Source organism: Rana temporaria, chromosome 5 (assembly GCF_905171775.1).
Source record: "Rana temporaria chromosome 5, aRanTem1.1, whole genome shotgun sequence".
Classification (NCBI taxonomy): Eukaryota; Metazoa; Chordata; class Amphibia; order Anura; family Ranidae; genus Rana; species Rana temporaria.
The window spans coordinates 71,910,423-71,924,159 of record NC_053493.1 but is presented as its reverse complement, the minus strand read 5'-3'; the positions used below and the strand labels follow the sequence as shown (position 1 = coordinate 71,924,159).

General features: G+C 42.2%; 1 protein-coding gene across 3 annotated transcripts in view; it reads left to right on the top strand.

Moving 5' to 3' along the window:
* DNAJB6 (DnaJ heat shock protein family (Hsp40) member B6) overlaps positions 1 to 13,737 on the top strand; it is a 107,701-nt gene that overhangs the window by 12,760 nt on the left and 81,204 nt on the right. For all 3 annotated transcript variants that reach the window (XM_040352697.1, XM_040352696.1, XM_040352698.1), the window contains exon 2: positions 10,688 to 10,774. In XM_040352697.1, the coding sequence (XP_040208631.1) occupies positions 10,710 to 10,774 (65 nt within the window). In that variant the 5' untranslated portion in view covers positions 10,688 to 10,709. The remainder of the gene's footprint in view (positions 1 to 10,687; positions 10,775 to 13,737) is intronic.

The window sequence follows — 13,737 nt, the reverse complement described above, 5'->3', positions numbered from 1 at the left end:
ACCACCTGCTAAAATGCCTGCTCACCTTAAAGCGGTGGTTCCCCTAAAAATAAACTTTTGACATTGCGTTTGCTACATTAATTACAATTAGAATCGGCTGGTTTTATTGAAAAAAAACCTCCGTACGTAGCGTTTGCTATATTCGTTCCCACCGCCACTTCCGGGTACGATGCTGGCGGTGGGCGTTCCTAATTGGACAGGCATCCGACCAACGCATCCAACGCGTCACGAGATGCCGAAAGAAGCCGAACGTCGGTGCACATGCGCAGTATAGAGCCGCACCGACGTTCGGCTTCTTTTGGCATTTCGTGACGCGATGGATGCGTCAGTCGGATGCCTGTCCATCAATTAGGAACGCCCACCGCCAGCATCGTACCCGGAAGTGGCGGTGGGAACGAATATAGCAAACGCTACGTACGGAGGTTTTTTTTCAATAAAACCAGCCGATTCTAATTGTAATTAATGTAGCAAATGCAATGTCAAAAGTTTATTTTTAGGGGAACCACCGCTTTAAGGATGAGTATAAAACTCATAGACCGTGTCCACCACGATCGATACACTTTACCAATGGTAGTAATTCCTACAGTCCCCAGACTGCACCTTTGTGTGGGTAATCAACGTTTGAATTGTCTCCAAACCCCACCTTCCTTCATTCTTTTAAATAATCCACTCCATTTATATTTCCAGGGGTTAAGGACATGAAACGCAAGTACCATAGTGTTCTCTGCTTTTAAATTTATTAAAAAAATAAAACAATAACAGCATGTATCAAATCACCAGCTCATTCACCGCAGATCTAGACTCGCGGTGCTTCGACTGACATTACTAGAGGGGAGGAGTTGAATCTGTGATGTCAGGCGAAGCACCGTGAGTCTAGATCCGCGGTGAATGAGCTGGTGATTTGATACATGCTGTTTTTATTGTTTCTTATTTTTTAATACATTTAAAAGCAGAGAACACTATGGTACTTGTGTTTTTTGTTTCATGTCCTTAACCCCTGGAAATAAAGGGTTATAACCTTTTTTTTTGCTATCTGTATCCCATTGCAGAGATTTCCCTTCACTTCTTGTCCCATAGCCAAACAGGAAGTCCCTGCAAATTAAGGGACCACCCCAGGTCACAAGAACTAGTGTCCCCATTACAAGATTTCCCCCCTTTTTTTATTTATTTATTTTATTTTTTTACTCTTTTTCTTCCTATGATAATGGTAAACAGGACAAATGGAATGCATCTCCTTAGTGAGGGCACAGACGGCTATTAAACCTGACAGGGGTACTAATCCCTCTCCATTATAACAAAAACAATTTGCCTTTAGCCCTGGTTCACACTGGGTACGATTTGAGATGCTTTTTGACATGTCAAATCACATCTCAAATCGGCGGCATTTGCCGGCAATTGTCGGCATTGGCACTGTCCTAATCAGTGCGACGCCGCATCTGCGATTTCAAAAAGTAGTTCCTGTACTACTTTTTGCAATTTCGGGCCGCGATTTACATTAAATTGCGGGCAAAATCGCGGCCGCGAAATCGCGGTTTTACCGCGATTTTGAATTCGCAGCAGTGTGAACCTAGGCTTAGTTATACTTTAGTCTTTGCTCTTTTCTTTGCCAACACATATTGTGTTTCCAGCATTTCCCTTCAACTAAATTGCTCACCAATGAAATATGCCTGTATTTTTAAGTTGTGATATTTGCACAGGGAACATATTAAACTGATATTGAGTTAACATTTATGTTCCTAATTTAGGCATGTTAAAATGATCTTCCTTGGCACTAATGTGCTGCAACCACTGGCCAAGCATTTGACTTGCAGCAGTGGCACAGTCCTATTGACTTAAATGGCTAAGTTTGCCAGATGCCTGCCAACTTGATGTGGTACATTAAATTTGCCACAATGCAGAGTGCTTTGGCATGTAAATGGCCACCTCTGGCTGTAATGCAGGTTTTAGGTTTAGGGTTTAGAGCAGGGATATGTAATTAGCGGACCTCCAGCTGTTGCCAAACTACAAGTCCCATGAAGCATAGCAAGACTTAAGCATGACACCCAGAGGCGGAGACATCATGGGATTTGTAGTTTTGTAACAGCTGTAGGTCTGCTAATTGCATATGCCTGGTTTAGAGGGTGGTAAAACCATGGGCCTGAATGATCACAATTAGAATGGCTGTTATAAAATGGTTAAATCTAATCTTCTATTCTGATTCACCCCCAAAATTCTACATGCAAAGATAATTTTTTTTGTAAAAAAACCTTAACGTTTTCATTTAAATATTTTTCTTAACTTAAAGTGTTAAGCCACTATAATCTATTCATGCCACCCGCTCTGTTGTATAACAATGTTCCATCTATATATAAAAAAATTGCAGAGGGAAATATATATATATATATATATATATATATATATATATATATATATATATATATATATATATATATATATATATATATATATATATATATATATATATATATATACAATTATAATTTATTTATTTTTTGATGCATCATTCACATGTTGCGATTGCTTGTATTATGCTTGCATTTAAATTCTGGTTTTCCTGTCTTCTGAAGCTGCAGTCTGGCTGTTGGAAATCTGTCTAAACACAAGCTGCAGCTTTGAGTATCTGAAGCACCATGGACTACAAAAATAGCTGTGTGGGTGTGTTGGAACTGTAGGAATTTTCATAACATGACCTTCAACTTTCCGCATATCGCTTAGAAAGCGCGCTTGATGCACAGCAATAAAATTCACTCTTGGACCGGTACTTTTGAGTTTTTCACATACCGGTCACTTTTATTCCCTCTTTACTTTTTGATGCGCTGGTTTGCAGACTGGTGAAAGTGCCTGTCATAGTTACTAAAACTAACATTTAAATGTGAAGGTTAAAGCGGAGGTTCACCCTAAAACACATATATATCATTCCGTACAGTATGCTGTTTTTTTTTTTTTCGCTGTACTTACCGTTTTAGCGTTGTTTTTCTTTTCTGCCTCCCGCGGGGAATAGGTGTTCCTATGAAGAGGCGTAGATGATTGACTTGCGGCTAAGGCGCGTCACGTGTTCCGAAAATAGCCGAACTGTGACTCTGGTCTATACGGCGCCTGCGCACAGACTAGGCGCTGACTGCGCAGGCGCCGTATATAGCCGAGTCTCAGCTCGGCTTTTTCCGGGACGCGCCTTAGCCGCACGTCAATCATCTACGCCTCTTAATAGGAATGCCTATTACCAGCAGGAGGCAGAAAAGAAAAACGATAAGTACAGCAAAAAAAGAACAGCATACTGTACATGTCGGCAGTATGCTGGATGGAATGATATATAATTGTTTTAGGGTGAACCTCCGCTTTAAATCTTTCTTCAGAGCTTTCCTTGTTTGGTTATCTGGTTGATCAAATATTTTTCCTTTTTTGAAGGAGGCTTTTGACAAGAGTGTTGGAGTTGTGTGTCCAGTTTGGATCTTTCCCTTGGGCAATAGTCCAATGTCAGCTGACTCTGGGTTACAGAAGTGCGAAATTGCACTCCTGTGTTCTCCAAGAAAGGTATTGCCAAAAACGTTCATGAGAGAAATAAGGCAACTACCATTGCTGAACTCCTTAGTGTTACTAAACCCACAACAGTAAAATCACTCTATATGACAAAAAGCATGCTTGTTGTACTCAATGTGGAATCTAAGGGGTTAATCTTGCACATTGTGTAAAAAGGCTATTTGATCTTGTCTTCTCTGATCCTCCCCTTCTTCCACTGTCTCCAGTTTATCTCTTGATAACCGAGTTTTGATGTGTATTGCTGGAGGTTTTTTTTTGGGGGGGGGGGTGCATGTTATCAGCTCAAGGCCAATCGGCACTGTCCAGAGGGTCAGGGGTCCTGCAGCCTCATAGAACAGTCAGAGTAGAATGAAAATGCCTCCTACAAGCTTTAACCAGACACTTTAACCAGAGTATTTAGCAGTTTTATATTTGCTAAAATAATTGCATTCCATGTTCTGTATACTGTGGGAGACAAGATATAGTAATTGCAGGGTCCTGGGTTTAGTAATACTTTAAGTTCTACTAAAATTCTATTTTCTTGGATATTACACTGATTTGGAAGTATTAAAGCCAGAAATAAGTCGCATGACCTTATACCTGTTCTGGATCAGTGATTTTAGAAAATACTGAAGCCAGTGGTAAGCGTTGGAGACCACCAAGCAGCATTCACAGAAGACCACCTAAACAATTCTAGCCAAATATTGGAAGTTCTTAGCCTAATTGTAATCCTATACTTGGGTATAATAAACATCTATTTTCCCGTGGAACATTCATGGCACTTATGCTCTATGTACATACAGTGGGTATAGAAAAAAAACACCCCCATTGCAATCTGGAATGAAGACAGTCTTGTTTTATCCAGCTGTATTTACTCAATGCAACTTAAAATTTCTGAATGAATGCTATAACGCCACCATGTCAAATATTTATTTTTAAAGAAAATTCAAAAACCGAATCACTGAGTTGGAAAAAGGATCACCCCTCCTAAAAATGACTTGTAAACTCAGTTGGGTGTACCAAATCACTACATCAAAGCCATTTGACTTTCAACTGTGATTGGCTGTGGTCATTTTGATTAGCTCAGCATGAAGAGAACTTTCCTGGGGCATTTCAGTACCTGGTAGTGCAACTGAAGCAAACAATCAACTATGGGTGGCAAGGCACTTTCAAAGATCTCCTGGATAACTGTGTGGACAGGCACAAATCAGGAGATGGATACAAAACCTCTTCAAAGGCTTTATCAATGCCTAGAAGCACCGTGAAGTCCATTAAAGCGGTCCTCCACCCTAAAGTGGAGTCCCGCTGATCGGAACCCTCCCCCCCTCCGGTGTCACTTTTGACACCTTTCAGGGGGGAGGGGGGTGCAGACACCTGTCTAAAGACAGGTATTTGCACCCACTTCCGGCCACACGATACGGGCGAAAGACGGGCATTCCGTCACATCCCGTCTGTCGCCCGTTGTGTGCTGGGAACACTCGGCTCCCAGCACACAGCGTGTGAGCCAATCGGCGGGCGCAGCGCGACTCGCGCATGCGCCGTAGGGAACCGGGCAGTGAAGCGCTGCGGCTTCACTTCCTGGTTCCCTCAGCGTGGATGGCGGGGGGAGCAGCAGAGTGACGAGCGATCGCTCGTGCTCTGCTGCGATCGGCGCTGGACTCCAGGACAGGTAAGTGTCCTATTATTAAAAGTCAGCAGCTGCAGTATTTGTAGCTGCTGACTTTTAATATTTTGTTCCCATGGCACATCCGCTTTAAGTGGAAGGTATTTGGTACAACACAAGACCCTTCCTGGATCAGGCTGTTCCAAATTGGATGAAAGAGCCAGGGAAACTGGTCAGAGAAGCTACTAAGAGGCCTACAGCAACTCTGAAGCAGTTGCAGGAGTTTGACAAGAGTGTGAAGTCATTGTGTGACAAACAATATCTCAAATTCTCCACAAATGTGGCCTGATTGGAAGGGTTGTAAGAAAAAAGCCTCTCCAAGAAAGGCCACATGCAGTCACTAACTCAGAAGATTCTGAGGCCACATGGGGGGGGGTGGGGGTGGTGTTGTGGTCAGATGAGATTGAATTGATTGGCCTCAACCGTAAACGATATGTCTGGCAGAAACAGTACAGCTTACCGTCCAAATAACATTCCTACAATAAAGCATGGAAGTAATATCCTCTCATGGGGGTGTTTCTCTGCAGCAGGAACTGGAGCACTTGTCAAGATAGAAAAATGAACGGGGCAAAATACCATCAAATTCTTGAGAAAAATTTGCTGCCCTCTGCCAGAAAGTTGTCAATGGGAAGAGGGTTTACCTTCCAACATGACAAAATAAACAGCAAAAAAAATTACTGAATCGAAGGAGAAAAAGGTGAACGTTGCATGGCCTAGTCAGAGCCCAGACTTAAATTGTTGCCCTAAAATAAAAACAAATTGATCCTGTTCCCGTAACCACTTAAGGATGAGAAGGTCACCTTTCATGATCGGGCCTCTTTTCTTCTTTTTTTTTTTTTACGATATGGCACTGCGTTACTCGATGCTGTACTCAAATAAAATCAATGTCCTCCCACCCACAGATGGCTTTCTTTTGGTGGTATTTGATCACCTCTGCGCTTTTAATCTTTTGCGCTATAAACAAAAAGACTAATTTTGGGGGGGGGGGGGGGGGGTGTTAGGCTAGGTTCACACTGCGATTGTCCGTCAGCCGCATATGATTTCAGTATTGAAAACGTACGGGAAAACGCATACATAGACAATGCATTGCAAATCGTATGCATACGTTTTTTTTAACATTAAAGTCAATGGAAAACGCACATATGTGCGTTCCATACGTTTACGTCCGTTTCAACCGCATGCGTTTTTTCATATAAATCGTATGCGGCTGACGGACGGGAAAATCGTAGTGTGAACCCAGCCTTATTTGGCCCTGCCCTCCCCCCTGTAAACTGACCATGGTTTATCATGGCTGATGAGTCCTTACTGTGGTCATTATATGTGCCTCTGTCATCCGGATCCCTGCTCTCTCCCTACCTGTCGGCTCAAGACACTGCCCGCCCTGCTGCTATACAAAACAATGTATGTATACCATCCCATCTGCTGTATAAAAACTATGCTGGTCTCTACCTTATCTCAGAGCATCTCCCTGCGCTCACGTGACTGCTGGTCTCTGTTTCTCTCCTCCCAGCTGATGTCGTCAGGATTTCTTGACCCCTCCCACCATAGCTGTTCGCTGGGAGAAGGAAAGAGCTGAGGAGTCACATGACCACCTGGAAAAGCTCTAAGATGAGATAAAAAAATCCCTTTTTTCATACAGCACCGGAGGACACAGCGATGTATATCAGATGGGATGATATACATTTTATATAGTGGCTTAACCACTTTAAACCACATTATATATCTGTAGAATGACTTGAAGTCTGCAGTCCACAAATGGTCACCATCAAATTTTAACTGAACCTGAGCAGTTCTGCAAAGAGTGGGCAAATATTGCAAAGTTCAGTAGAGACCATATTCTAACAGACTAAAGGCTGTAATTTAAAGCAAAAGGGGGTGATCCTTTTTCCAGCTTGGTGATTGTTTTTGACTTTATTTTTTATTTCTGACTATTTCTGTAGATGTAAATATTTGGGGGGGGGGGGGGGGGGGGGGGGGTCATGATTCTTTTCTATACCCGCTGTTTATTATGTAAAGCTGGCTAGCAGTGACCTGAACAAAAACTCGCCAAATGTAGCTCTCCGTGGTGCTGAAACTATTTTCTGTTTTTTTTTTTTTAACTGTTTTTAGCACAATGTTTTTAATTGAATGGCTGACTTTTGCTCTAATGGTTGTTTTTATTTTTTTAATTTGAAAAGGCCAACACCCTCCAACAGACCTCAAGTTGGGCCTGTAGTTAGTTTTTTTTAACAGCCAGTGAGCAGATTGCAAAAGTGAGAAAATTCCCCAATCAACTGCCATTATATTCTGACAACATGACCCCTCCGCTGGCAGAATACACCGATCAGCAGCTGACGGTTTTACAACACTCCTCTTCTACAGAGGCTGATCGGAAAAGGCCATTAGGATTGAAATTTGTCTCTATTGGTCTCAAAGACACCGGTTTTATTTGTGTGTTGCATGACTGTTGTCATTCAAAGTGGGACAGCTCTGCGATGTATATTGATTTATTTGCATTTATGAATATGAAATGGAAAAAAACTTGGTGAAACAATGTGATATTGCGAAGTGATGTAAATGCAGATCTATGAAACAATAAAAAACGTATTAAAAAAAGAAGTGGGACAGCTCTGAAAGCTGAAAATTCCTTTGTGATAGCAATAAAGTTAGTACAAAAAAAGTGAAGAAAAATATTTTTGTCTAAATATAAAAAAAGGTAAAGCACCCCCATTCCACTGTGCTTACGCTCAAATGTGAATGCATACGTTGCTCCTGCACGCATATTGTTAATGGCAGCTCAACAACACATGAGGTATTGTCGCAAACTTGAGAGCAATAATTCTAACACCAGACATCCTGTGCGACTCAACTAGTAACGTGTAAAGGCGTTTTAAAATGTCGCCTATGGAGAATTTTAAGCACCGTAGTTTTCCGCCACTCCATGGGCAGGCGTACGTTTAAAGCGTGACATGTTGGGTATCTATTTACTCGGTGCCGCATATTTTACATTATATCGAAAAATTTGGCTAGCGTTGATGATTTTTTTTTTTTTTTGCGTTTGAATCACCGCTGCACAAATACATTTGTGACATAAAATTGCAACGTACAGAGTCTCTGCTAAAAGAAAATGTTTGGGGGGGGGAGTTTAAAGTAATTTTCGAGCAAAAAAGATACATTTTTACATGTAGAAGCAAAGCGTCGCAAATGGCCCAGATATGAAGAGGTCAACTGCTTCCGAACTGCCCACCACCTATACAAGGCGGTCCGGCTGCACAAAATCACCTACCTGTATGTGATTTTGTGCACGGGGCATACACCACTACCACTGTGGACACAGCGGGAGCCAATCAGCGGGTCCGCCATGAGCAAACCCGCCAATTCAGTGGTCTGTGTGCAGTGGTATGTAAACAAGGCAAACCGCTGATCTGTCAGGGAGCAAAAGAGATCTTGTGTTTCAGCTAAGCTAAAACTGATCTCTCTTCCTCCAGGATATCCGTCCCCCACAGAGTAGGCACCTCCCTAGGGGACACTTGATGCTTTTATCACCCCTGTTAACCCCTTCTCTGCCAGTGTCATACTGTGACAGTGCATTTATTATTTTTTTAAGCACTGATCACTATATTGGTGTCGCTGGTCCCCAAAAAGTGTCACTTGGTGTCTGAAATGTCACCGATTGCCACCATTACAAGTAAAAAAAAAAATAAAAAAATTGCCATGCATCTTTCACATAGTTATATGCCTCGTTTCCACTGAGCGGATCGGTTCGCTTAGAATGGAACGGGTTAGAATGGTCCAGTCTATTCTGCAGAGCATTTCCACTGCAATTTGGACCATCCGGGACCATGCAAGGTTTAGAAAAAAAGCCTAGCACATCCACCAATCAGTGAGATGTATTTGTAGGTCCGCCCTAATGGAACCGTTCCATTCTCTATGGCCCCACATCTGAAGCAGGACCCAGAATGGTGCGGTACGGTTCGCTTTTATGGCACGCTTTCATAATGGAAACACCCAAATAGCGTACTGATCCGCTCAGTGGAAACGAGGCATTGGATGCTATAACTTTTGCACAAACCAATCATTATACGCTTATTTGGATTTTTTTTTCTTTACCAAAAATATGTAGCAAGATACATATTGGTCTAAGCCAATGAAGAGATTAGAGATGGATAAATGTTTTATACCAGAAAGTAAAAAAATAAATACAATTTTATTCAAAAATGACTGTTTATAGCTCAAAAATGTTAAACCGCAGAGGTGATCAAATACCACCAAAATAAAACTCTATTTGTGGGGGAAAAAAGGACATCAATTTTATTTGGGTACAACATCGTGCAATTGTCCGTTAAAGTAACGCAGTGCCGTATCGCAAAAAATGGCCTGGTCATTAAGGGGGTAAAACCTTCAAGGGCTGAATTGGTTAAACTAGGCTCTGTATACATGAAGCCTTGCTGCGTTATCTGGCTGCGTTAACAATTTTTCTCCTTTCATTTTGCTCAAGATGTGTGTGTTTGACTTCTCTGTAGACAGTTGCACCTTGAATAACGCATGGCTAGTAGTGGACTTTAAACCACGCTATCGGCCATATCCGCATGTTTACTCAGCTGAATTTCCATTGAATGTGTTGACATTTTAAGTATGCTTGTGTGCTTATAGATTAGAGGTGCTGAACATTTTAAATGCCGTCCCCTTACCCCCCCCCCCCCCCCAAATATTGAACCCAGCACACACTAAAATGTAATATCCAATGTTGATTCTGCTGCATTCAATAAATAGAAATCCTGTTTAGCTGTTCGTGTTGCTTATTCTTAGGATTTTGAAACAATAAGGGCTCATCAACCTCGCTTATAGAGGCAGTTGGCTTTTTATTTTCCGGCCTGTAAACGCACTTCTGTTACCCTATTGTGTCCATGTGTGCACACAGGCATATTGGAAGAGAAACCTGTACAGATTATACCCCATCACCAGCTTGTTCAGGAGGGGAGTTTATAAAAAGGAAATAATGCATGACTCCCCGAAATGCTAGATACGTTTAGCACTTGAGGGCTCGTTCATTCTGATGGGCAGAATAAATTGGGGGGCTAGGGGAAAAAGCGTTCAGGGGAGCATTAGGCCTAAAAGTATTAGTACTAGCTAGCAATTCTGTGGCATTGATTAGAGGCATGACTGTGTTTTATGCTTGTTGGCTTTGTTCATGGTGTATCTGTATAGATCTTTACTCATCACATGCAGCAGGTCAAAGCATGACCTAAAATACTGCAGCATTGCTGTTAGACTGCATTTCTAAAATGTTTGCTTCCTACATTGAGGCTTATAAACCTCATCTAGAATACTTCTACTTGCTTGTCAGGTTGACAAACTTCAGCTTTTTAAGTACCTCCAATTCTTTTTCAAAAGAAAACCTTCAGATAGTCTGTAACATGAGTCGCTCCCCAGATTCAGTTTGTAACAGATGACATGCTGTTCGTAGTTTGACTGTCGTTACTTGGATATTATGTTTATTTTATTTTTTTTTACTTACATAAATTGCAGGTTTATACTTTCCTTTTACATCATGGTGGAGTATTATGAAGTATTGGGTGTCGTTAGAAATTCCTCACAAGATGACATTAAGAAAGCGTGAGTAGACATTTGCGTTGTCTGTTTTCTGCAGTGTTATAAATTGCGTTTTGTTTTTATTTTGTGTGCTAGAGTTGCACCAATTACAAGTACGGACACTCGCCCCCCCCCCCCCCCCCCCCGTTATGTTAAAGCCTTATTCCAAGATGGATTGAATTCATTATTTTCCAAAAATTCTACAAACCATATCCCATGACAACGTGAAAGAAGTTTGTTTGATATCTTTGCACATTTATTAAAAATAAAACGAAAAAAATCACACATACAGGCTGGGTTCACACTATACGACAGTAGTACGACTTTCATCCTACTTTGCTCTGCGACATCGGTCCTACATCCATCTGACTTGCATGAACAGGATACTACTTTGATCCGACTTTGTGATAGTCTGACTTGTTCAATCAAAACAATCCTAGTGTGTGAGATAAATTCCTTTCACTGCTGCTGTAATCGCGCTGCTGTAATCGCATGTCGGATGTCAAAAGTCGGATGGCAAGAACAAGGATCTGACTTTGATCCGACTTTAATGATATTATTAATGGGCTGAAGTAGGATCAAAGTCGGACCAAAGTAGTACAGGGAGCATTTTGAAAGTCGGACCGACTTGTGTCGGACCATTTAAGACGGCTCTCATAGCGGAACATTGATTTTCACACGTCATGCGACATGAGCTCCCAATGTAGGAGCGTTTGTCGGACCAGTGTAAACCCGGCCACAGCCACAACACTCATAATTAAGCTCAGGTGCATCCTGTTTCCATCGATCATGTTTCTACAACTTGAGTCCGTCTTGGGTAAATTCATCTGATTGGACATCGTTTGGAAAGGGGCACTCCTGTCTAAAGAAGGTCCCGCAGTTAACAGTGCATGTTGGAGCACAAACCAAGCCATGAAGTCCAAGGAATTGTCTGTAGACTTCTGGGGCAGAATTGTATCAGCACAGATCTGGACAAGGGTGCAGAAAAATTTCTGCAGCATTGAAGGTCCCATTGAGCACAGTGGCCTCCATCCATAAATTGAAGAAGTTTGGAACCACCAGGACTTTTCATAGTGGGCTGCCTTGCCAGACTGAGCGATCGGGGGAGAGGGACCTGAGTCAGGGAAGTGACCAAAACCTGATGGTCACTGACAGAGCTCTAGCGTTTCTCTGTGGAGAGAGGAGAACCTTCCAGCAGAACAACCATCAATGCGACACTCCACCAATCAGGCCTGTACAGTAGATTGGCCTGACGCATTACACTCTTCAGTAAAAGGCACATGACAGCCTGCCTGGATTTTGCCAAAAGACACCTAGAGGACTCTGACCATGAGAAACAAAGATTGAACTCTTTGGCCTGAATGGAAAGCGCATTGTCTTGAGGAAACCAGGCCCTGCTCATCACCTTGCCAAATACTATCCCTACGGTGAAGTATGGTGGTGGCTGCATAATGCTGTGGGGATGATTTTTAGCGGCAGCAACTGGGAGACTAATCAGGATCGAGGGAAAGATGAATGCAGCAATGTACAGAGACATCCTTGATGGAAACCTGCTCCAGAGTGCTCTGGACCTCAGACTTGGGCGAAGGTTCATCTTCCAACAGGACAACAACCCTAAGCACTCAGCCAAGATGACAAAGTAGAGGCTATGGGACAACTCTGTAAATGTTCTTGAGTGGCCCACTTTAACCGATTGGACAGATCTGGAAATGGTTGTGCACCGGCGCTCCCCATCCAACCTGATTGGGCTTGAGAGGTCCGGCAAATAGGTGTGCCAAACGTGTAGCATCGTACGCAAAGACTTGAGGCTGTAATTGGTACCAAAGGTGCTTCAACAACGTACTGTGAATACTTGTGTACATGAGATTTTTTTTTTCATTGCAATTTTTTTTTAATTAAAAAGATTTCAAACCTTCTTTCACATTTGTCATTATGGGGTATTGTTTGTCAAATTAATATACATTTTGGAATAAGGCTGTAACATAACGGTTGGAAAAGTGAAGCGCTGTGAATACTTTCTGGATGCACTCTAGGCATTTAGAGGAATAGACATTGGGGGCTTAAAATAAAAACACTGTCCTGGAGAAGAAAAGTTGTGCGTCAATCGCTTCTTTCTGCCCAAAAAGCGCATGTTAAGGCGCCATGTGCTTTTTAGCACTTGAGCGTTTAATAATTTTATTTTGGTCATTAAAATTTATTCTGGCCAGTGTAATTCATTAATGCCCAAGCGCTTGATGCACCTGAACATGTTACACTCGTTTCCAAGCATCCAGTGTTATTTCTGCCAAGGGGAGAGGAGTGTTAAACTGGCCGTAGATGGATCAAATCTCAGCCAGTTCAACAGGGACCAGCTGATATTCGATCCATGCTGGTTGTACCCAAGTTATTCTATCTGACTAGCCTGTTGCATTTTTTTTTACATGCAATTACTGCAACAGAATGCCGCCAGCAAGAAGAAACGGGGAAAATGCTGGAGGCAGATTACAGCACACACTCATTTTGGCAGCATAATTATTGTGAAATGTATGTTCTCTTGTTACAGAATATTAATTCAAACTGTCATTGATAAAGTGTCCCTTTTTAGGCTGGCTTCACACTGAGGCAATTTTCAGGCGTTTTAGCGCTAGAAATGGCCTCTAAATAGCTCCTGAAAACCATTCATTTCATTGTGACTTTTTACACTGGTGCAATGCGCTTGCGAGACGTTGGGAAAAGTCCTGCAAGCAGCATCTTTGGGGCTGTTTGGGAGTGCAATGCTCCCAAAATGCCCTTCCCATTGCTTGCTTCGGATTTTCTTGCAGAACGCGCGCTTTTAACCCCTTCAGCCGCTAGTGGAGGTTAAAAGCGCCGCAAAAACTAGCAGCTTTTTTTTTGCTAAGGGCCGGGCGCTGCAGTGTGAAAGTATCCTAAGACCACTTTCACACTGAGGCGCTTTTCATGCGCTTTCACACTAAAAACAGCACCTAAAAAGCTCACAAAAACCTATC